Source organism: Oxyura jamaicensis, chromosome 1 (genome assembly GCF_011077185.1).
Source record: "Oxyura jamaicensis isolate SHBP4307 breed ruddy duck chromosome 1, BPBGC_Ojam_1.0, whole genome shotgun sequence".
Classification (NCBI taxonomy): domain Eukaryota; kingdom Metazoa; phylum Chordata; class Aves; order Anseriformes; family Anatidae; genus Oxyura; species Oxyura jamaicensis.
Genome location: NC_048893.1, coordinates 102,821,331 through 102,846,793, shown reverse-complemented (window position 1 = coordinate 102,846,793; position 25,463 = coordinate 102,821,331). Strand labels below are relative to the sequence as shown.

The window sequence follows — 25,463 nt, the reverse complement described above, 5'->3', positions numbered from 1 at the left end:
AAGAAAAGAAAAGAAAAGAAAAGAAAAGAAAAGAAAAGAAAAGAAAAAGATCTAAGCTAAATACTTTGGGCTCTTTTAATTGAAGTCTCTCTATATAGAGACTAGAAGCTAGGGATTCTTATGCCAGTTGATTAAAAAGTGATGTTAAGCATAATCCTTGGGAATAGTTTCAGACAAGCCAGATACATTATGTCTTTTATGTCAGATATTTTCATATCAGTACACATGAGAAGGTGTTGCCCCTCACTACAAGAAGGACATGGAGGTGCTTGAGCGAGTCCAGAGAAGGGCTACGAAGCTGCTGAAGGGTCTGGAGAACAAGTCTTATGAGGAGCGGCTGAGGGAGCTGGGACTGTTTAGCCTGGAGAAGAGAAGGCTCAGGGGTGACCTTATTGCACTCTACAGGTACCTGAAAGGAGGCTGTAGCGAGGTGAGGGTTGGTCTGTTCTCCCACATGCCTATTGATAGGACGAGGGGGAATGGGCTAAAGTTGCGCCAGGGGAGGTTTAGTTTGGATATTAGGAAGAACTTCTTTACTGAACGGGTTGTTAGTCACTGGAATAGGCTGCCCAAGGAAGTGGTTGAGTCACCATCCCTGGAGGTCTTTAAAAGATGTTTAGATGTAGAGCTTAGGGATATGGTTTAGTGGAAGATTTGTTAGCATTAGGTCAGAGGTTGGACTCGGCGATCTTGGAGGTCTCTTCCAACCTAGACTATTCTGTGATTCTGTGATTCTGTGTTGAACGTCTACATTTTAGCATTTCACCCCAACATATTTGTCAGGTTAGTAGCTTGGTCATCACCTCTTTGTTCACCTTTTAAAGTTGAAATTATATATGTATATAATTATATATGTATATAGGGATTATCTTTATTGAATACTTCTTAATATCCCAGTGAAAAGACAGCATTAATCTACTAATGTTACTTGATTTAGATGAAGCTACAGCTGGCAAAGGTGAAAAGAAAATGAGATTTACGATATTTCAAGGTGGTATATGCTGTGTGCTGTTGATGGATTAAGCAAGGAGGAGAATTTTGCTGTTGCTTTTTAATTAAATTTCAATTATTTATTACTTTACCTTTAACAAGAGAAATGAGCTGGGATGTTAATCACAAAAGTTATTTTGTGTTTCTGTCCCACTTGAGATATGGCTCTTATGTCCAGGTATTAATTTCACAAGTTCCCAGACATGATTGTTACTAGTGAGAAGATACTTTTCATTCTATGAAGAGAGAAAAAGTGTTTTGTGTTGTTTGTTATTTTTAACTTTCTTTGCAATATTTCTTTTTTTGCAAGTATCCTCAGTCACTTAGAATAAATATAATAAATGTGGTTTAAACAGAGGCAAATGCTTCTTCTGTAAAAAGAGATCTAATTTGAAAGACAGGTTTCTGTGAATGGTTATAGAAATTATTTTACTATCCAGTAGCATAGGGCTTAAGTGACAAGACTCATGTTTTCACAGTTACAAAAGGACTACCTTTCTTATGTCAGGAAAAAAAAAAAAAAAAAAAGACACCAAGAATGTTAATAATCACAATTGTCTACGTCTTAGAAGACTAAATCCAATTTTCAAATGCATTTTAGAAAATCAGGGTAAATGGGATTTTAGATCTGGACAGCTTAAGTCACTTCTAAAGTAGAAATTTATACTTCTGTGTCTCGTGGGTAATTCTGAATATTTTAACAGAGAGTTTTTTTTTTTCCTTCAATGTGAAAATGATACATAAAATGTGACAACCATTAAGTTGATTTTTGTGTTTGTATGTTACTGTTTTCTAGGTGTATGGTACTTAAATGCCGAAATAGGGAAGAACATTCAACTTCATTTTCAGGTTTTTGATGTGGAATATATTTATGATATAGTTGAAGTCAGAGATGGCAGAGGACCAAATTCTTCACTTTTGGGCAAGTAAAACTGCTGGGTAATAAAATGAATGCAATTAGGCCACTGGAGCAAACTGATTGATCTGATGTAAAGGAAATCAATTCTCTCTTTCTTTTACATTTCTTCAGATTTATACATTTTATAAATTAGCAGGAAAACTCAAGGAAACATACAGTATGTGACATCATGTTTTCCAAATGTTTGCACACACTCAGATTTCCATACAATCCAAAAAAAATTAACTTCTCAATAAATAAGACTGCTCATGTATGTGCAGAAACAGAACAATATTCATGAGTTGGTCAAACTTTATTTTCTATACTGATGTATCGAATTTGGGGCTGAGCTTTGGGCATCCCGATCTGATAGCAGTAAGTCTTTAAGAAATGATTGTATTCATGTGGTAGCAATATTTGCATTGAATCCTAAAACATTTTGAAATAAATATGATCAAAATAACCTAGATGTATTCATGTTCTCCTGGAGAATAGCTGTCTATACAGGACAAGGCCCATTGCCAGATGTCTTCTCTACAATAAACCAGATGACAGTAATCCTTTTTACGGACAAGACTGTAATGAAGAAAGGATTTCTTGCAAACTTCACGACTGGCTATCATCTAGGTCAGTGTACAATCTCATGTCTTTAAGAGGTTATACCAAAGGTCAAATACATTTCAGAAAAAGTTGAGAGTAGGAGATGACTCTTGATCCTTAATCAACAGAAATATCAAAGAGTTAAAAAGACTAACAGTTACTATTTTCAATTTATGTTTTCTAGCAAGAAATGTGACATTTCTGTTACTTTACAATGTACCCAGTTGGCTGATGTCGGTACCGTTTGCAACTCTGCTCAATAGTATAGGAAAAAGTGACTCAGTGTTTTGACCAGTGAACCATCTAAATGCTAAGAGGGCAAATACGAACTATTATTTATACAAGCTCTGGAAAAAGAACATCATTTTGTCACTCATTTGATGGTGTCATTAATGTGTGCTTAAATGCATTTGTAAAATGCTTGTTACCAATCAGACTAGAAGAACAAAATGTATATGGTAACTCGGATTGAAATATGGTCTTTCTTGCAGCTTTAAAAATTTGATCCTTAATGTATGAAGGATTTGGGAAGAGTTACTTTTACGTGTTTAGACATCAGTGTATCTGATCCCAGACAGTTTCCTGCTGAAAGAGTCTTTGTGCTGGGAACTGCAGTTGGACTTGTCACCTGCATAATACAGCAATCATCTCTACAAAACCATGCAAACTGGAGCCAAATGCTAAAGTATGAGGAATAGCAATGTGCTTAACAGAACAAATCCTTACACTAACTCTAGGTCAAACATTATTGAAAATAATTAAAGGCTTTGTATTACTTTGTGGAAGTCTGACAACAGAAAAGAGAGAATGGAGAAGCAGTATGTGTTCAGAGACGTGTGCAGTCTCATTCACTTGCATGAACAGAAAGTCAATAAGAATCTACACTCTTTTGCTTTCTTTTAATATCATAAAGTCAGCCAGGCATGGCTAGCCAGCTGCAGCTTTTTTATAGATTAACAGTAATAGTGATATATGTATATATATATATTTTAATCTCTGACAAATCATAAACATTGATTTACTGTTGGTAAATCAAATCACCTTGTTCAAGATTGACAGGCAGGTTTATATGGGCACATGACCATTTTACTGCTTCTTTTTCTTCCTTATCTATCACATTTGTTCAGCCCAACAACACTATGACTATTTTTTTAACTGGTTCAGTAAAGATGAAGCTTTGCCCATGTTTTGTTGTAAAATAAATTATTATGCTTATAAAGGCAGAGTTCTCAAAGTGGCCATTGCAGGTCACAGTGGTGCTTTCCTCATTCATTTCCATTACTTTTGTCTCCCCTTTCCTCCCAGCTAGGTTTTGAAAGGAGACTCTTGGCTGTTAACGCCTCTTTACTTGCACATTTGACTTGACACACTTTAAAGCCACTAAACTGTGAAAGTGTTGAACATCTGAAATTTGACATTATTAGTCACTTTCAACAGGATTTAATCATGATTTGATTTTTCTTATCCACCTCAAAGATTCATTTGCAGAAGAACTCTAGTAACCGAGCAATGCTAACTTTAGCAGAAACTGTAAGGTGTAATACCACTGATTTTATACTTTTATACTTTTATTTATCTGAAAATCATCATTTTGGAGGAAAAAAAAAAAAAAGAGAATGAAGGAAAGAAAAGGGAAAGTAAAGGGAAATCATAAGAGGAAGGCATTAGGAAAAAATCCTGTATACTATTTACCCAATTTTATTTTCAGATAAACTGGGTGATCTCCACCAAACTGATATTTACAGTCTTACCTTTCCAGTAATTGTGGTTTCGTTTTCATTTTGTGTTCTCCTTCAGGAGTGTGTACACTTGAGGAATATCAGTGTCATAGTGGAGAGTGTATACCATTGCATAACCTTTGTGATAACCTACCTCAGTGTGAAGATGGCTCTGACGAAGCGAAGTGCAGTAAGTTTTATTTCATACATAGAGAAGTAATGCATGAGTGTCTGGTAGGAGTTTCATAGGCAAACAGACACAGAACCTTAGCTAGTGTAAACTGCAGCAGCTGCATGTAAGCCATGCAGATTTACACAGCAGTATCTGACTTTGTCAGGGACAGAACAGCAAAGTCACATTTCTGAGACAATGCATGTAATCTTGTGTAAGTCTCTAGGAAAGGTAGGCAGTTACTCTGTACTTAAAACTATGACTATTTACAGTGACCTCAAAATAAAATGAAAACTTGTTATATGCACTCATTCTGTATCTATATCATATTTTCAAAATTTTGTATTTTTTCCTGTTATTAATTTCATTTTCATAGCAGTATAAATGCTGTAGTGTGTGATAGAGATTAAGAAGTCTTCCTGAGAGAAACTGTCAAATAATGGGAAGCCAAACTGCGTCACAGAGCACCCCCAGCCTGCCTGGACTACACCTCATGCTGCCATTGCCATAGGAGGAAGGCATGGCACAAATGCAAAAGTAATATGTGTTGCTCTCAGTGGATGTGCAGGTTCCTACAAGAAAATTAATAGTTGCAATTGCTTAATCATCTGATAAAATGTTTTTTTTTGTTTGTTTGTTTGTTTTTGTTTTTGTTTTTGTTTTTGTTTTTTTTCCAAAATTTAGATGTACAACATATGGTTTCATTTTGCATAACATGGAAAGAATGTTCCCTAAACAACAACTTCAGTGTAAAACTGTTGTTAAAACTATATTGGGCCTAGCACAGAAATCACATTGCTGTTTCTGACAAAGTGCTGTTCTGACTGTATTATGAAACATTAATGGGAGAGTTAAAAGCATACTTTTAAGCTCAATATATCATCATCTTCCTTAGTTTTAAAAAGGACTTCTAGGTTTCAGATATATCATTAGATATATGCTGACAGTTCTCATTGATTTCAACATCTTTTATATGGATGTATATGTAATGTCTGAAAGAGCAATGTCAGTGTCCACATTAATGCAATTAGCTATTTTTTTGCAACCATATTCTGACTTTAAAAATGCACAAAATAAAATTCACTTCAGCTTCTTCTTAGCCATTGTTAAAGAAGATCTGAAGAAGGTAGCCATCACCTAAATTAACATTATGTACATTTTCCCAAAGATTTATTTTGCCATACATTGTCTATTTCTTCATAACAAATTACCTCACATTAAGGGATAGGGAGAATTGCTTCCAAAAACCCATTTAATCCAAAAGTTGGCTGAATAAAATAAAATGCCAATTCAATTAGACACCCTCATATTGAGTCTTTTAATTGTCCAAAATACTTGCTCATTTTCATGAAACCAATTTCAATTTCTTATCATATATACCATTTTAGATTAGACAAACTGCCATTTTCAAATACTCCAACTCATGAAACTTCCCAGGGACTCCAAAGAAAAGACATAGGATATCTCTTTCTTTGAAACTTCTAAAGTATATGACATTAGAATTAACCACTTTTTGAGTGCTCAGTAAGTCTCTTACTGCTTACCAGCAGTGTATTTGGAGATTAATGTAGATCTGATGAGGAGAAAGGAAAAGGAATTATAGTTCAAGTAGAAGACACCAAAGTTTTGACACTTTCCAGGTGTCAAAAGTGATTTAGAGAAATCTCACAGAGCAAGCAATTCTGAGATTTTAAAGATTGCTCCAAAATTTTGTATGAGTGATGTTTACCATTAATTAACTACTGTCTTTCACTTATTTCATTCATGCTCTGGGTGTCAAAGACATTTTAAAAAAAAAAAATAAAGTGGATAAACATTATTTTTTATGGAAATATTTTGTTGCAAAAAGGTTTTCTGGAGAACTGATATTTTCCCAAAAACAATATTTCAGCAACCAGTAAATTGAAAATGAATTATATTGCTTTCCCTGCTTCATGCTGGCAACAACTGTTATCTGTCTCAAGTTCAGCTGTAGCCTATGAGTTATTGACTGTTGACTTTCTGTTGACTTTCTGCTCCAACTTCCTTAGTCACCATGACAGTAGCATAAGATTTTTTGCCACGTACTTAGAGAGTTTACAATTTTTTTTTCTGATTTTTTTTTTAAAAAAAAACCTTTGATAGGTTTTCAGAGAGCTTTTTTATTATTGTTGTTATTATTTTAACTTAAGCTGCAATGAAAGCAAACACTTAAAGTTCTCATAACAATTATAACTGGAAAATCCAATTTTTCTGTCAGCTCTGGTTTTAACCTTACTTCTAGTCAGTGTTACTGAGTATCATGTAGCTAAAGCTTCACCACAGTATTTCAAAATTGCATAGTATTGGCTAAGAAGAAATAGTTGTTAGAGTAGATGGAAAATGTACTGTTTAATGTCTATTCATGAGACTTGCAAAACACGGGCTATGAAACCATCCTGTCACAGAAATATAGAAGGAAAAAACATTTCCTTCTTGTGGGAATACAACATCTACATACTGGGTTTATTACTGCTGTAATGTACCTTAACTACTTTTGTTCTTTGCTGGCAATAATATTCCATTGTGTGGAGGGGGGATTGTTTGTTTTTCGTGGTGTTTTTTGTCTTTGTTATTTTGTTCTTTTTTATACTACCTGCCTAAAATGCTTCTATCCATTTTGGTCTACAGTAAGATTGCTTAATGGTTCTTTAAGCACCAAAGGGCTGGTACAAGTCAGGACTGGGGAGACATGGTACCTGGCATGTGCAGATCATTGGAATGAACAGATTTCAGACAGTGTTTGCCACGAGCTGGGATTAGGGTGAGTGAAAATATTCAGAATACTCAGTGTCTTGGTACTTTTTTTGCAGCTATTCTGACTCTGTGTATTTGTTTTCCTCATTTTACTGGTCATCTATACCATTATATATATATAATGGTATACACATATATACATACATATAATGTATATACATATACATATACATATACATATACATACATATAATGGTATACACATATATATATACATATATATATACACTTTTCCGTGATAAATGAAGTGCGAGGTCAGACAACAAATTTGTAAGTGTCACAGCACCTGTTTTGATGGCATTTATCACAGTGTTGCGAACTTTGAATATGGTAGATTAGGCATGAGCATACACATTGGAGAACACTGTGAGTCTGATGTGGAGGTGTTAGTCTTTTATCATTTTATGTCATTATTTATGTCTTCACTTTTTATGAGGATAGCTCCAGATTAAATCTGGAGAAAACAACAGCCTTAACTGCTCCACTATCATATTGATGTTCATCTCAAGTAAATTCAAGATAACCACTTGAGTATCCTGCAATTAGGCTCCCAGTACATTTCATACTTATCATTAGACCTTAGCTGTTGGGTTAGGAAACTGTATTTCTCTTGAGGTGTGGTTGAGGAGGGAAAGGTTGGAGGGAAAAAGGAAGTGTATGATTGAAAAAATGGATTTGGCTTCAATCACTACTAATCAGATGAATTTCTAGGGAAGGGGTGAGGAGGGTCGAGTGCAGAAGTTTTGCAACTATGGTAAAATTTATGTCATGAATTCTGACCTCACTTACACTACATGAAACTTTATTGCCATCCATTGAATAATAAATGTCTTTTCTACAGTGCTGAGGTTTTTAGGGAATGTCACTCACCCAAGTAATAACCAAATGAAAGTCTTAGCTTGCAGTTTATCATGGTCTCTAACCAAAGTAGGAAGCCTGCAAATGCCTGTCTCCTAAATTAATTTTAGAAACCACACAGTTAGGAAGAGCAGCTAAATGTTTTTTGAAAGTATTTTTAATCATCTGATGAGATAATGTGTGCTGTTTTATTTTTATTTCATTTGGGTAGGTCTTGCATTTATATACATATCAAATACCTGCATGCACAAATCCTGATTGTAATATGTATATGTAATTATCTAATTTATGCATGCATATAAGGACATACAGAGTATGACTAAATGTTCTTCTAGTCAAAAAACCTTGTCAATTACAATGACCAGTAGTCTTCTTCCTCTCTCCCCGCCTGCTCCTGCCTCCTTTTCCTCCATAACTTCTGGACACTGGTCATTTTGTGGTCTAATGGTTTAGTTTACATTTTGGTATTCAATGGACTTCAGTGAACTTTGTCTTCCATGGAATTTTCTATTAGCTTTTTAAAATTACTTATGCTGCTTTTGCCTCCATACCATTCTATGGCAATATATTTCAGAGTTTGTCTATATAATAGAGTCAAATACACTTGTTAAAAAATAAATATATATATATATATATATATAAATCCTATTAACTTTCCTAATTAGTTTTTTTTATTATTATTATTTCCATTGTTCAGTTTATTCCCATTGTTTAAAAAATATATAGTATTTTTAAACTGAAATTGTATCACATTCTGATATCTTGGGTACATTTTCTTTTACAAATCCTGCAGAATAGGATGAAATTATCTTATGTATATAGAAATCCCTTAAGCATCAAGCTATTTCTGCATTCTTTGAATCTCCCTGTAGCAGCATATTTGTTAATAACTGGCACTGTATCAGTTAGTAAATAGATGGTTGTAATAACAGGTCTTGGATAGGCTATAGCTCATGCTGCTATACTGAAATAACTACCTAGAATCATGCATTATCAGAGAAAGAGGCTAAAGTTCATCTGGGATGATTTACTTTTGCTGTTAATTGGTTATACATTTTCTAATGTTGTTTCTTATTCAATTTATGAAAAGGAAACAATGAGAGTTCTGCAGCATATCCTGACTTTTTATGTAGCTGAGCTAGAAGGTGCAGTGTTCCACACAGATTCTGATAATTCACACAGCAGAATCCTTTTGCTTCCGTATTTCAAGTATGTGACTGTCATATTTGTGATATGTGCCAAATAAGCAAATCTGGAGGGATGCCTGTGTGTTCATCTACAAAATGTTTGCAAATTATTTCCCTAACCTATACTCTGAATGAGTCCAGAGTGCAAGATGCACAGACTGGTGGAACTGAGAAACCTGAACAAGAATCCTTTACTCAGCCTACACCTCATGTGTATCTGATGATGATGTTAGTATCTGAGTATTGTTAGCACTTCTTTTATTTGAAACATCAAATAATACATTGAGCTTTTGACCACTCTTCTGGTTTCAAACACATTTGTTTCTTTGGGTCCAGAGCCAGATGCGTTTTTACTGAACTCTACCCAGGAATGGGGTAAAACCTTGCAGTTTTGCTGTAACCAAAAGTCCAACAAAGTATTTAGAATTGCTCTCAACCCTGCAGTCTTTTTTGTTCCTGAACTCATTAAATTCTTGAGAAGGAAATGAGTTAACTGGAATATGATTTATTTTTTGAGATGCCCAGGTCAGTTATATTTTCATTTACCTCATTTATGAATGGTAGGCTGCATGCCTACCTCCTTGAAATACCTGACAAAATCCTGGTTTTGACTGTCAGACCTAGGCCTTCCAGCATGGCAAGAGTCTGCTGTAGATACAATGTGAGTAATGTACTGGATGTAGCAAAGAACCTGTTTCTCAGTGTGTTGAGACTGTTTTGCAGCACTGAGGACCAGAATTAGGGCAGTCCTAATAACTCAGTGATAGACTTAATGTCATGTCAGTTGTCATCAAGTTATAGTGTGCACCTTGACCTGAAAGCCATGGGGGAGTCTTGATGGATTTTTTTTTTGATTTTTAGGTCCATAGCTTCACTTGGGATCAGACATTGCTAGTACACTAGCTTGTACTAGTACACAGACAAGCTAGACACTAGTTTGGTAAACCCATTGGTTTAAACTTCTTTTCAAATCCAGGAAGCATTGAGAGGAAATTTACCATTTGCATATTTTCTTACAAAGAAATTGTGTGTACACAATCATTTAGAAAACAGCTGCTCTCCATAAGAAATCATATGTGAACAGTTGTTTTTGTTTGTTTGTTTGTTTGTTTTTTAATGCCAAAGAATGTGTTCATTTTTTATAATTTGCTACTATTCTTCAGTGGTTGTTGTTCTGTTTGTCATAAAACCAGTGGACAAAGCAGAAACACTGCCCTGTGGCTTAAACACAAATTAAACAAACTGCAAACATCCTTGCAGCCTGGAAACTGAACAATGAATTACAGAATGTGAATCACAAAAGTGTGAATATCAAATAAGTGTGTGGATTTTTTAGGTAGTAAAAGGAATTGTATCTATTGGACAAATGGCACTGTTATCCTTAGTCTGAATAGTTTTTTTTTCTGAAATGTACCATTTTATCTGAATCTTTCCTAACAGTCAATATAGTGCTTATTGTTACTGAACATATCTGAGACGGAATTAGAGACTGAAACCGTAAATAATGCTGTAGATCTGTGTGTAAGAAATTTATCCAATATTCTTCTGTGAGTTTTGGCTAGTGAACATGTTGAATGGAATGAGGGCTACTTAACACCTATATTAGCTTCTTAAAGGTCATTTTTGTCACAGCCTTCAAAATTTCTAACAGACAGACCATTTTCATTAACAGAAGACCCACAGTGAAAAGCCAAGATACATCTTACTTTTAGGATCTGGCCTATGATGTTAATCTTTTTTCCTTTTGAAATGATAAAAGATAAAGATTAGAGATAAAAGCTATCATAATATACCATTATCATTCCCTCCATTTGAAAACTAGCTGTATTTTGAATGTTAATTAGTTCTAGGAAAAGTAATCTTATCAGAACATTTTATCTTGGTTACACCTAATCTACGTGCTGAACGATGCCATGAATCAATGAAAATTAAAGAGCTGTGATGCTCTGTCTGTCTAGAGCTGTCCAGAGTTTCTGGACCTGCTAAACTATGATGTTCTTATTAATCTGAGAAGCTCCAGGAAAAGCACATGATTTCTATGATTTCTTATACTTACAGAAATGCTTAAGACTCATCATTACCAATAACTTAATTAAAAGAGTAGCAGCTTGATTTTACAGTCACATAAAGATTTAGGAATCTCCAGCTGTGTGCACTTCAGGAAGTCAAAGTAAAAAAACAAATGAATCAAATGTAATTATCAAAGGTTTTCTCATAGTGACTTTTTCCATAGAGCAGGTCATAGAGCTTTCCTAGTGGCACATCAGGGCTATTGAATACCTCCTTTTTCCTATGCCTAATCTTACTCTTCACACAAAGCAGATTTGCAGGAAAATAGTAGACTGCATACTTCCCATGAGAGTGAGTGCACTAGAAGTCATACTGCCTTGATAGGTGCTTCCTGTATATTAAACCTGCACAAATGGTTGTCTTTTCATTACTGAAATATCTAAAAGATCAGATGGAAGCAGGCTGTCACCCCCAAAACAATTATGTAGTTTGACCTCAGCTGTCTTTTTTACCCAGGTTTCCTCACGAGCCAGTGAGTATATGTTCCAAGCCAGGCATATGCACTATTACAAAGTATATGATGCAGAATAAGCTATGAACGAAATCTAGATATGTGTTGTAAACATCAAAACACTTCATCTCACCAATTGTTCAGAGAATTGTTGGTGTTCAAAATGCCATTGTTGCAGAAAAGGGAATCTAGGAGTACAGCCTAATTCAGATGAACTAACCTGTTCAGTGGAGGACACAATACCCTTGATTTATTCCACAAATCTTAGAATCATAGAATCATTTAGGTTGGAAAAGACATTCAAGATCACCACATAAAACAATCAACCTGACCTACCAAGTCCCATCATGCCCCTTAGTGTCATGTCCACATGTCTCTTAAATACCACTGGGGATAGGGATTCCACCGCTTCCCTAGGCAGCCCATTCCAGTGCCTGACCAGCCTCTCTGTGAAGAGATTCCTTCTAGTATCCAATCTAAACCTCTTCTTGAGAAGAAGTTATTGTTATTCTGTTATTTTGATTTCAGCAGATCTGTGGGGAGAAACTTAACTTCCAAGGTAGCGTTAATTCCATTAGATTCTTCATGAAAGAAAGTATATTTTCATTTCTTCTCTAGGCACAAAGGTAAAATAGCAATGAAATTACATCCTGCAAAACAGCAAAAATGTGATATGCCAAGGTTCAGCTTGTTACTCATCAATTTCGCATACTAAGTTTTAACTCCATATATTAGAATCAGTACTGCAAACCATTCAGCACCAAAAAGCACAAATTGATTATTTACTTTCATTAAAATATTTATTTCTATTTCAATATAATTGTAGCAATAGAGATCTTAGAAGAAGGTGTGAGAATGAAAGTAGGCAAGTAGCAATTTAATCCATGGAGTTTCAAAAATCTCACAAATCTCCAGACAGTCATTATCTCATTTAAAAAAAAAAAAAAAAATGCAGTTTATTCCACCACCATAATAATTTCCCAAACAGTCCTCCACCAGTTAAATATCTAAAAACACAGAAGTGTGTCTTTTTCTTATAGGGATGCAAATATGTCATCAACTGTATTATTCACTGGAGATGGCCCGTTTGCTGACATCACCAAAGCAGCTAACCAAAGCCTCATATTTACAAAAAGGTGGGTAGAGTGAGGTTTCTTCCTCATACAAAGGATAACTGTACGTATGGTGACTGATATTTATGCAATAATTTCTAGCTCAAGTTTTTCTGAGGGGTGACATGTTTCTGTACAGGGTCTGGAGTATCAAAATAGCTAGGTCTTTTTCTCTATCTGCTGATGAATTTTGAATAACACTGGGCAACTCCCTCTTCCCCCTTCCATTCTTGTCTATTTTTGAATTTCAAAAGAAAGAGATGCTTGCTGCATTTTATAGCCAGCATTCTGTACAGTTTTATGTGAATTCTTTGAATGCTGACTATGAACATTGAAATGATAAATACCATTATTTTTACATTTATTTTTACATGCATATTGTATTTGTAAATGCTGTTTACAAAGTACTTCTTATGTAGAGATCTCTAAACTATGAATATATAATACATTAATTTGAGCACCAATAGAAGGATTAAAATGGAGTGGTAATCCCCCATTGTTATATAAGAGATAACACACTAGGTTCTCTCCAAAATCAGTAGCAAAAAAATATGCACTTCCAAATTGTGATTCATCAAGTTATCTTTGCTGGAATAAAATTAATCACATTCTGTAATGCATTGACTTTATTGATATAAGTTTAGACAAATGTTTAGACAAATTAATCTCACCTAAAAATGACTTCTGGGTTTGTCTCAACATTTAGAACTGAATTATTAGGTGAGATGATCCTTGGAATGCATTTGAATATACCCTTAAACTTTTTCATTCCAAATGAACTTCAGTTCACTTGAAGTGATTCTGAACGGTCCTACAAACAGGTACTATTTTTTGTAGATTATATGAAACTGTAACATTTACACAAGATTATATTCTCAGGAAATTATGGGATTTACAGTACACCTCCAAAAGGAGAAGAGCTTACTATCATCAAATAAAACATATAATGTCTTCCATTACTGTGTTTTTTCTTATGAGGGCTTATTACACACATTTTCCTGGAATCCTACCAAAAACACTGATGGAGAAAATTACTGTATAATTGCTAAAATGCTGAAATGATGTTGAGGATAGCAAGAGTCCATATTCTTTCAAATTTCCTTTATGAACATACCACATATAACAAAGCAGGAGGGAATTCTCAACTCGATATGCTATATTTTATCTAAATTAAACAAAAAAGAAAAAAAAATGAAAGAAAAAAGAAAAAGAAAAAAAAAAAAAAGAAAAAAAGCAAGCATTATATCTTTGTTAATCCTAAATATTTATCATTCTCATTGGAAGCAAAAGTATCTTTAACTAATGGGATATCATTGCAAGCTATTTTTCCTTTTTTTTTTCTTGACTACATGTCTAAATAAGGATAGCCACTAGACATCTTAAACAGCGGCAGTGATTTAAATATATCTTTATATATTTATATATATATATCCCATCTATTTCAGAATTCTGCCTTGCATGCTCCTTCTTAGTTTGCACCCAGAGGATCACATAGGATGGGTATGCATCCCCCTTGCAATGCCTCTGTTGCCTTTTGGACTCTCCTGAGTTTACCAAGAGGTAGCTAAGGACTGGTAAATTGAAGTGCAGGCAAAGAAGTGGTTTTCATACTATGAACTTACTTCAAAAAGATGAAAAAGCAGAAGCCAATAAGTAGTTTATATGAAACCAATTGGTAGGCAGTGATGGTGGGAGATAAATGTGACTCCATTATATGCAAATGCCTTCTTCAACATAAAAACATAGGAACAAATCTGACATGTTGGATATTAGATTGGCTAGTTCATATGATACAATACAAGGCTAGAGGCATATCTCACTCACTCACCCTCACCATGGTGCAGATTTAATTGGGTGGTTGAGCAGAGTCTTCTCACTTGCCCTTCTTGTACCACTACGCCATTGTGAAAATGCTGGATCATGTCACCCATCGCTTCCCTCACAAGAGATTTCAAATTTTAGAGTAAACATAGTAAGGTTGCATAATACCACATCGTGTTTAAAGAATCCTTCCCTTTTTCTCTTTTAAAAAGAGATACTGTGACCTAGCCTTTGGCAGTCTTTTTTATTTTTCTCTGATTTATTTCTGAGTGTATCAGATTTAAACTGCTGGCACACACTGTCCCAAGTGTTCAAATTCATTACAAGCTATGAAGATAATCTTAAAACCTCTGGGCATCAGAAATGCTTGAGTTGTTTTGATCTGTGGTCTCATGCTGTTCAGGCTCTGGCTTTATATCTCTGCTAAATAATTCCTAACCCTCTATATTCAGCTATATATTTTATAGTGCACTGTAATCTTAGTAAAGAAGATACACTGATACCAAACTAACCCGTTTTTAAAATTCTTTGGTTACACTGATCTCTAGTGGTTAGTTATTGAAAACTTCTCAAAAGGCAAAAAAATGCCATATCCTGTTACAATTTTGCAGAGAATCTGTCATAAAGAGATGTCTTGTTCACTTAAATCACAAGGGAATCTACTTTTATTTCCATAACATGCATCAATTAAGTGTCCATTAAAGAATATGTACATTTATATTATATATAAAAGAACGTTTTGTATTTATAATTAAAACATGATTAAAGCACGGAGGAATGTAGCCAAAATACTATGTTTAACAGTTTGATAAACTAATGAAACTTACGTGCTTTTATATATATTAGAGAGAGAGTGTTACCTGGTGTGTAGATAACTGTGATTTAATTATATTTTTATTCTAGAGAACACTGTTTGAACAACCAGGTGATTCATCTGCAATGTAACATTAAACGTAAGTACAAACACCCTGGGAATGAAAATCAGATTGTTCAGTCCAGAAAGCATAATGTTTATAGTTTGAATTGAAAGGTTAGGGAATGGACTATAAAAACTATACTTGTAAGGATATAAACACAGAAACATTTACACTCTTCACTTGTTTTCAGAGTTAAGTATGCAGTGCAGTTGGGTCTATACTGAAAACATATGTATATACAAAAATGTTAAGGTCTCAGAAGATAACACATCCAAGTTACAAAGCTGCATTTTGATTTCAGCTATAAAATGACTTCCTCCACGATAATAGCATTTTTGAATAGCAGGTCAGGTAGTACAAAGCCTACTTCTCCAAGAACATTAACTATTCAAATAAAGTGTACCATGTGACTCTACAAATCTATAAATCACTATTATTGCTGTTGTTGTTGTTGTTATTTTAGCTTGTGGACAACGCTTGGTAACTCAGAACAATCGAACAAGGATTGTAGGTGGAAGTGATGCCAGAAGAGAGGCTTGGCCTTGGATAGTCTCACTACATTTTAATTCCATGCATCTTTGTGGAGCCTCCCTTGTCAGCGAGGAATGGCTGGTGACAGCAGCACACTGTGTATATGGGTAATGTTCATTGCACTCATAAATTAACACATGCTATTACCTCCCCAACAAGCACGTATCCTAATGGTAGATGGCTGTCAGTAAAGCTGGGCTGAAGCGTGGTCCTGAGCCATTGGTCAGTCCCATACAGAACAAAGCATACTTTCAAAGGATTGTACTGAAAACATTCAGGAATTACACTTTTTTTGAGACTTATTAGATGTTTTGAAGTAAATTAATACAAATTCACAAGTGCATCTTTTTCTCCACTGACTCCAGGGCATTGTGCCAACTAGCTGGTCATATTACATCCATGCCATGTCTTTTCTTTTTGATTTTAAGAATGATGGTGAAACACTTGTTTTATGTGCAGGTTCACTAAGGGGGCATCAGATAATGAATAACTTGTGATACTGATACACAAAATTAAAAACTCGCTCACTGTATAATTACTGTGTTTTGAAGCTCATGGAGCTTGGCTAAAGGCTCTTCTACTTACTGGTAAACCCTCAATCCGTACTTTAAAGCAGAGAATCAAGGAAACTAAGAAGCATTTTCTGAACAATGAAGAATTACATTTTAAACACATGGCATTAATACCAAGCATTTGCACTTAAACCATGAGTAATTTGGCCCCCCATTACTTACTTCAATCTCTGTCAATGGTGTAAAGGAGGCGGTGTTTTGGAAAGGTACATTCAGTGTTGCCTGTTCCTCCTGTATCCTGCTATTGATTGATCAAGATCAGCTGTGTGTAATTGGAATGAAACTTGATCTATGTGCATTGATTAGACAATACTGGATGCTCTCTTGGTGGTGTTATTTGTACCATTCAAAGAAGTGATACATATTAAAATATTTTCTAGGGTTTGCCTCCATAATGTCTATAATAGAAACGTTATGTAGAAGACACCCAGAAACTGGAATGGCAAAAAAGAATCATTACTGATCAAAATTACAGTAGAGTTTTAATTATGAATAACTTAACAATAATGCAGTGCAGACTGTGCCCATATATGAGTGCCTCCTCATTTTATGACAAGAGCCATATTCCTGTCATAAAGCCATTGAAATGAGGAGGATCAAGCCCTCTTAGTTTGCACACAATAAATCCACATCGATTTTGGTGCTTCCTTTTCACTTATATCACCTTTCTCTTTTCACTTAAATCTCATTTTATCACCTTGACTTTGCTGTAGTTTTTCTTAAGTGCAAGCTCCCAGTTGCATACCTTAATTCTGAATATTTAACTTAAATTATTTGGAACAAGATAACCTCTTGATGTCAGACTAAAAGATAAGCAAAAACCAATTTCACACAATAAGGCTGAAAATATATTTTTGAAAATACTAACTGGTTGATTAAAAAATAGCAAATATGTAAGTTCTCTAACTTAGATACAATCTCAAACCAGGATATGTAACTCAGAAAAAAAAAAAAAAAAAAAAAAAAAAAAAAGCCATAGTTTGTCTAAACGTATTGTTTTCAATTTAGATAAAAAATTAAGAGACCAATTTTCTGAGTCAGTGAGCTGGAGCATTTTCTACAACACTGTAAATCTATTATTCTTCAGGTAACTCCATAATAATTTTCTAACTGGGACCAATATTAATTGCATTATGGGCAGTCAGCAGTATTCTTCCCAATGTTTAAAAAGCCATAGCAATTTAGTTAATGTATTTTTCTCCACTGCATTGCTGTCTGATTAATTCTTATAAATAATGCATTATAAGCTTAACATCAAGAATCAACCACATATTTCTACTATATGGATGTTAAAAACAATATTACTATCACAAAATTGTAAGCACACCCACTATGTTTTCGTATTTATTTTGAGAAAAATGCATGCTATGAATTGCTTGGAGGTTAAAGATTAGCATTTTATCTAACGTATTTTTCAGAACTTTCATTAATCATTCAAAACTGTGAATATTCCTTGCAACTTCTAGGAGGCATTTACAACCATCTAAATGGAAGGCAGTTCTTGGCTTGCATGACCAATTGAATATGACACACCCCTCAACAGTAGTTCGATACATCAATCAAATAGTTATAAATCCTCATTACAATAAGCTTACAAAAGACAGTGATATTGCTCTGATGCATCTTCAGTACAAAGTGCAATATACAGGTAAATAAGTGAGTTGGTAATGTTATCATAAAATATATTTATTCTATTATGCTAAACTCTTAACTATGCTAAGCATTTGAGGGTGATGGAATGGCTGTACATTTTTTACAACCTAATCAATCAATCCAGTACTTCCTCATTATTTTGCCCCCCTTAAAGTGAATTTGAATTAATAAAGATTTTCTTTTGTGACTCCATAAAAAACAGAATACAGGAAAGAGGTTGAAATTAATTGCTTATTTCACATTCACAGACTATATACAACCTGTCTGCTTACCAGAAAAAAATCAATACTTTTTACCAGGAGTTAACTGCTTCATTGCTGGCTGGGGTGATACTACAGGAGGAGGTGAGTCATTTGTGGGAAAATTATAACATGCATTAAACCATGAGGGAAAGTTTGCTCTGGATTCCACAGGAGCAAAATAGATTAGAGATGTACTCCATGCAGAATTTTTGGAGCTATCCCACTCACCCACTATTTCTTCCCCAGATCGAAGTAAAAGAGTTACAACATATTTATTAGGAGAAAAAAAAAAAAAAAAAAAAAAAAAAAAAAAAAAAAAAAAAAAAAACACTACATATGAGGAAAGCTTACTGTATCCCACTTAGGAGTTACAATGAGTGCTTTTCTCAGTATGAAATATGAACATCTTATTTCCAGATATTTGGGGAGGGGGAAAGAAGGGGAGGGGAAGAAAGCTCAGTGTTTCTAAAAATGTGCAAATGGTTTTCTTCAGAAGTCAAGCATATTGACTGTAGTGTGAAATGCATATTCTATTTGTATATCCACTTCTCCAGATTTGGAGTCTCTGTAAAATAATGAACATGCCATTTCACTTCCATGGTTGCTTATAAATATTTGCACCTCCATTTTCAGAGTAAAATTGCATTTAAAGTTTCAGGTAGAAACCAGTAACAGAAATTTTTATAAAAACTAGAAATACCCAGTCAAAGTTATACAATGAATAGTGTGGAAACATTGGGCAATCTAAGCTTCTAAGCCTTTAATTAGCTCTCAGACCTCTCCACAGTGAGTTCATAGTCACTGATTTTAATAACCTTGATTCAATTATAACCAAATTCAGTCACATTACACAAATGAAAGACAGGATTCAGTTAATGAACACCATTTAATCAGTGATTGTGTTTCAGGGGCATAAACCTGAATAATACAGCAGTGCAGCAGGGCTTCCTATTGTTTGGTAACATGCCCAACATGTTGGAACAAGAACTAAAATATCGGTGTTCTGAGCGTGTAGTATATATTTATTGAAGGAAGTAAATGTAGTCTGTATGTTCATCAGGTTCCACTGCAAATATATTGCAAGAAGCAGAGGTCCCTCTCATGACCAATGACCAATGCCAGCAATGGATGCCAGAATATAGTATTACTGAGAATATGATCTGTGCAGGCTATGACATGGGAGGAATAGATTCCTGTCAGGTAAGGATAAGTGACTCATTTTCACTGCAAGCACACAGTACATCTAATTATGGGAAAAAGTGATCCTCCAGTCATTAAAACCTGGACTGTGAATCACTGTGAATATAATTCCTACTCACAATATTTTGCCCACTTAGTACTTTATCAGGATACATGTTATAATAAAAATCTGCTTTGTATCATCTTGACATAAACAACCTTGTAGAGAGATAAATATGAGGACTGGAAATTTTCTGCACAAAACTTTGAATAAATAGTTCTGAGTAATTCCATGGAGGAAAGAAGAACACATTTAGGATAAAGCAGGGTACAGAGGAATAAATGCCAAGTAAATAAAAATCTCAGAAATACCTCACTCAAGGAAAGGGAGAGAGCAGTGATGCTTTTCCCCAGAATATGTAGGCTCTGGAGATGTTTCATAAGTGAACATCACAGGATTTTGGAGAGGCTGCCTTTTTGCATTTGTCTTGTAGGCTGTTTACTGGGGTCTCTCAGTTCTGTCCATTCCCGCTCTGCTTTTAATGTACTGCATATCCTTGAGGGCATAGTCAGTGTAGGCCGACACATTTTTCTTCCAGCAATATGGAATTTACAGCATGGAGATTGCCTGGTTCTCTTCAAGTCTGATAAGGAACACTCTCACATAATTGATCTTGCCTTAATGCCCTAAGCCTTCATCAGAGGCAGTGACTTTGGCTACTTTAGTCAAAGAGGAGTGTATGCAATCTTACTTTCATTTTCCTTTCCTTCACCCTCTGTGGCTTTCCTCTTTCCTTTTTGTTTTCTGCCCCTCCAACTGAAAAAAAAAAAAAATAAAAAAAAAATAGTGTAGCGCTGTAGGTTGATAAAGAGTACAAGTGACCAGCATTGTGATCAATGGCCATTCAACCATGAGCAAAGAGGAATAAGTGATTTCTGATACTGCTTCAGCCTTTAGGCTGCTGTCACAACCTTTGAACATTTGTGGATGCTCTAGATTTATGGGCAGAAGTATTTTAATGGCTGAGTCCCCACAGAACTCTTCCCTAAAGCTCCCTTCAAAGGGCCACAAGAAGACAACAGTAATACTCGCTGAACCAACTAGCTCCAGAACAGACAATAAAAAATGATCTTTGTTTTCTTTTTCATCAAAACAAGACATGAAAGGTCACTCAGGCAGTGGCACAAGTTAAATTTATCTCCCGCACTCTCTTGCAATGCTACGTTTGCTAACCCATTGAGAAAGAGGTGGCAGAAAAGTACATCTCCTCTTCTGGCAATCTTGCCATAATTTTCTGTAAATTTGAAATTTCCAAAAGTCGGGGGACAGAAAATAGAACTGTATTTTAGCTAAATAGACTCAGCTGGAAAATAATTCTACACATTTACCCAAGCGTTGTGAAAAACAAAGGGCTAAATGTATAATAATTGTTTGAAACTCAGTCCTCAACTAAGAGACTGATGAGAGTTTAAAATCACATCCTTTTTTTATCATTTAAAAAAAGATCATAGATTATTTAAAGATTATAAATAAGTATATAAGTATATAGAGATTATATATAAACAGCTTTAATAGATTATTTCTGTGTTTTCTGTATGGAAGAATCCATATTAATCTAATTTCTGGTGTCCAAGGCATAAAAAGATACAGTGTTCATGATTAAAGATCATCAAGAAAAACACCACCATAACTAACAACCGCTGGTTAACAGTTGACACTGTTCACTATTAACTTTTGAATTGCATGTTGCAGGGAGATTCAGGAGGCCCTCTGATGTTTGAAGATGGTAACAAGTGGGTTTTGGTAGGTGTAACATCATTTGGCTATAAGTGTGGACTTCCCAAACGACCAGGAGTGTATGCTCGAGTCACCATGTTTGTGGATTGGATACAAAATACCATCTATTACCTTGATATTTTTTAATGGTAGAAATTGAATTTAAAGGTTGAAAGTAAGCCTGTGTAATAATGCAAAACAGACTAGCATTCAAAACTCACAATTAGAGAAACTGAAAAGGTATAATTCAAAATACAGTCTGGATTTAAATTTAGGGAAGCAAATATTAATAATTGAAAATTATTTATAAAAAGTTGAGAGGAATATCTCAAAAAAGATTATATACTTTTTAATAGTTTTATAGTTTTACTTTTTCCGTTATATGAGAGGCAATTCTGCTATCTATCCACTGTGTGCGAAAACAGTTTCTTTGAACAGCAGTGTATTAAATGCATACTTTACAAAGGGCTTTACAAAGTATGGGAAGGGAGGGAGGGAAGAAGGAAGGAAAGAAGGAAGAAAATTAGTTTTCAAACCACAAATGCTTTACTGAAAAATGGTCTAAATTATTAATTTCAGGCCAGGCATTAACTATTTTTATGATTTTACACTATTTCCCAAGGTGCATTCTTACTTCAATGCATATTAAATTCTTCTCAATAATTGCCATGTATTGAAATGAAAGCATGTTATCTGTTCAAACTGGACTCATGGGAGTTCTTCTACCTTGGCTGTTACAAAAAGCTCTGATGTGATGCTAGTAGATTGTGCATAAAGGTTGATCCTGTACCATCCTGCTTTATAATGAGCAAACTTGAATGTAAGATTAAAGTTATCTCTGGTGCAATTTGTTTGGAATTAATAGAGTTAAATAAAGATGGAATATAGCTTTTTAGATTTATTTTTATACAAGTGTTTTAGCAATTATTCAAGTAATTACAGATATGTACTTGTGTAGACCCTGGCACAGACTAATACTGCAACTTCTCATAAAATACAATATATTTTTTTAAAGTCCTGACAATAATGAAGATCATGGTGAATAAAATGTTCTTTTGATATTTTATGCTTTTTCTGTTCTGTGGACTTTTAATGTTGATTTTGTGTTTTGTTTAAAATCTATCCTGATTGCCTATTAACAGCATTCCAAACTGTAAAAAGTATGGGGAAATAAAAGCTGTTTGATCTTATTGATCTCTTGTCTAAATACAGTTCTATTAAAACACTACTCTCTTCTTGTTAAAATGTCTTAAACTCAATGGTGTCTGAATGCTGGCATAAGGTGATGCGTATTCTGCTTATAGCCTAGTATAGAAATTTAATGCCTTTTAATTCCGCAGCACCACATGGAAATACAAAATGCGTTTTAATTTACTGGATATATGTATCTGTATGTATACATATAGATCAACGATTTTTGTAAGGAGCTTCAATGCTTGGTGTTTACAATGCCAAATGCCGATATGGAGTGCTCAGAATACAAAGCTGGCTTACAAACACAGGTTGACAGTTATTGAGAAAAAAAAAAAGTCAAGATTCCTAAGAAGACCCAGAAATTACAATTTCTCCCTGGCCAAGCAGAGTAGCTGCTCCGCCCCCCCCCCCCCCCCCCCCCGCCTTTTTTTTCCCTTAAAAAATTGAAACCATCTGGGCAGAAATAATCTATCTGGATCAGAGGTAACTAGTTACAATCTATTAGTGATTAGAATATAGGCAAACATTTTCTTTTTCAGCTTTTGTAGAAATGTTTGATTTTCCAGATGACCACCTAAACATGCTAATCAATGTAATAAACTCATAGGCCAAAAAATCTCTTCTCCTATCAGAAAAGATCTACAACACCACTTCACACAACATTTCCAGATGTCCAAAGCAAGCAAGATTGAATATATGTAAAAGGAAATAGTGTTTTTATATTTACAAATTAACTGGTTACAGATATTCATTTTATTGTTAATCTGTTTTTAACAGATTAACATGGGGGGGGAGGGGGAAGTTGGTTAAAATCTAAAGAGTTCAAAACCTTATATTTAGTAGTGGTCTGTTTCTCCTGTTCCTCTCCTTCACTGGAAAAAAGCCAATGAAAATAAAGTGCATTCTCTGATCAAGTACAAATTGATGCGGATGAAGCAATTACATTAAAACACTTTTGTTGGTTTTTTGATTTTTTTTTTCCTTTTTTTTTAACATATATATACCAATTCTGTTATCACTACTATACCATTTCACATAAATAACTTTCATTTTCCTGGATTCTTTGAGCACCCCCTAAATCCAAAGAAAATACCAACACAAAGTCTAATTTCTAGGTATTCAGTAATTTCTACATATTCAGTCTACAAGTGCAAAACTCCTGTTTTTCCCCCTTTCCTTTCTTACTACTAGCCCTATCTCTCTTTTGCATCTGGAAATAGGAAAATAAAGGTGAAAGAAATTATGTATGTATGGAATTTATATGTTGTGCATGAAAGACAATCACCAGCTTAAAGATGGGACTAACTGGTGCAAGACATACAGTTCATTCTGTGTACCGTTTGTTATTTTTAACATAGGACTCTTAAAACTGTTCAGATTTTACCCTTGTATTTAGGAACCCAAGTCCTAGGCAAAGGAAATACATGCATAGAAACTATTTCCTTCCCTTGGTCAGGTGAAATGATACATAAATGATATTGGTCCTCACTGATAAATGCCCAGCTATCACCTTTGCCTTTCGGGAAAGACATCTGAAGGTGTTTGAGTTCTCCTGACTGCTACATGGAAACTACTCCTGACACTTCTACTATACTAATCCCAATGTTGACTGTCAATGTCATTTAGAAGCACAAAGTATGAAGAAATGGTAGCTCTGTAGTTATATGTGAATCTTCACTCTCCCTCCTTCCCTATTTTCTTAAGGGAGTTAATCTTTAAAGACTAAGAAAGACCAAGAAAGATGAAGCTCTTGTCCTCAGGTGAGTTAAGCAATAATTAGGTCAGGAAAAAAAAAAAAAAAATCTTGTCTTGGTTATCAAGTTTTCTTCCTATTTGTAATCACTATAAAGGAAGCTGAAGTAGGAGACTGAGCAAAGAAAGATGTTAAAGCTGATTGGAAAAACAACTACAGAATGTTGTAAGTAGGAGGAGCAGCAATACTTAACACAAACTACAGAAAAAGCCTTCTTCAAAGAGGAAGTAAAAATCATGGCATAACTGCAACTTTAAGATGCTTCCAAAAGTGTTTAGCAATGCAATAGCATTGTACCATTAGTATTAGTGGCAGTGAATATTTTAAAATGCTTTTTCTTTACTCAGAAAAACTGATACACATTTCTCTCTGACCTTCAAAAGCTCTACTTCAAAAGCTTCAAAAACATCAGCTAGCACAGCATATGCATCCCAAAGCATAATATGCTATTGGTTCTGTCCATCTCTCCCCAACTTCCACCTAGTGGTAGTTTTCTATTTATATTAGTGGAAAACCTGACAAGTGTGAACTCATGCTTTTGAACTCTTGCTGAGAAGTGCAGCAAGACCCTTTAGCCTTTCTGCTACATCACCAAACTGTCACTAACAAATCAGCCAGAGTGCTTTTACTAGCACCCTGAGATGCAGTCCTAATGACTGGTAAAACCATTTTATGGCACAGAAAGCTCTTATAGAACCAGAGAGAATGAACGTTAGCAATATTAATAATATCTCTAAAAAAGATGACTTTGAATACATTGTGGTTACCTCTAGATCTATCAATTAACATAATTAACGCTTTTCTAAATAGTAGTCTGAGTAATGTTGGGATCAATTTCTTAGTACTACTTCCAAGACATGACATTTGTCTTCTCTTTGATCCAACATTATGTTATTCCTATTAAACTATTAGCTATATTTAAATAATCTTTAATGTCTTCTTTACATAGACTTACTGAAACAAGTAATTTTATTCTTAAACTCTTTCCCATTG

General features: G+C 34.6%; 1 protein-coding gene across 1 annotated transcript in view; it reads left to right on the top strand.

The window, feature by feature from the left end:
* The window catches only part of TMPRSS15 (transmembrane serine protease 15), a 69,983-nt gene extending 48,143 nt beyond the window's left edge, over positions 1–21,840 (top strand). Inside the window, exons 15-25 of the mRNA XM_035315425.1 lie at positions 1,787–1,912; positions 2,384–2,515; positions 4,286–4,396; positions 7,028–7,160; positions 12,760–12,855; positions 15,556–15,605; positions 16,033–16,207; positions 18,139–18,320; positions 18,574–18,669; positions 19,628–19,767; positions 21,500–21,840. Of these exons, the coding sequence (XP_035171316.1) occupies positions 1,787–1,912; positions 2,384–2,515; positions 4,286–4,396; positions 7,028–7,160; positions 12,760–12,855; positions 15,556–15,605; positions 16,033–16,207; positions 18,139–18,320; positions 18,574–18,669; positions 19,628–19,767; positions 21,500–21,670 (1,412 nt within the window). The 3' untranslated portion in view covers positions 21,671–21,840. The remainder of the gene's footprint in view (positions 1–1,786; positions 1,913–2,383; positions 2,516–4,285; positions 4,397–7,027; positions 7,161–12,759; positions 12,856–15,555; positions 15,606–16,032; positions 16,208–18,138; positions 18,321–18,573; positions 18,670–19,627; positions 19,768–21,499) is intronic.
* The last annotated feature ends 3,623 nt before the right edge of the window (positions 21,841–25,463 follow it).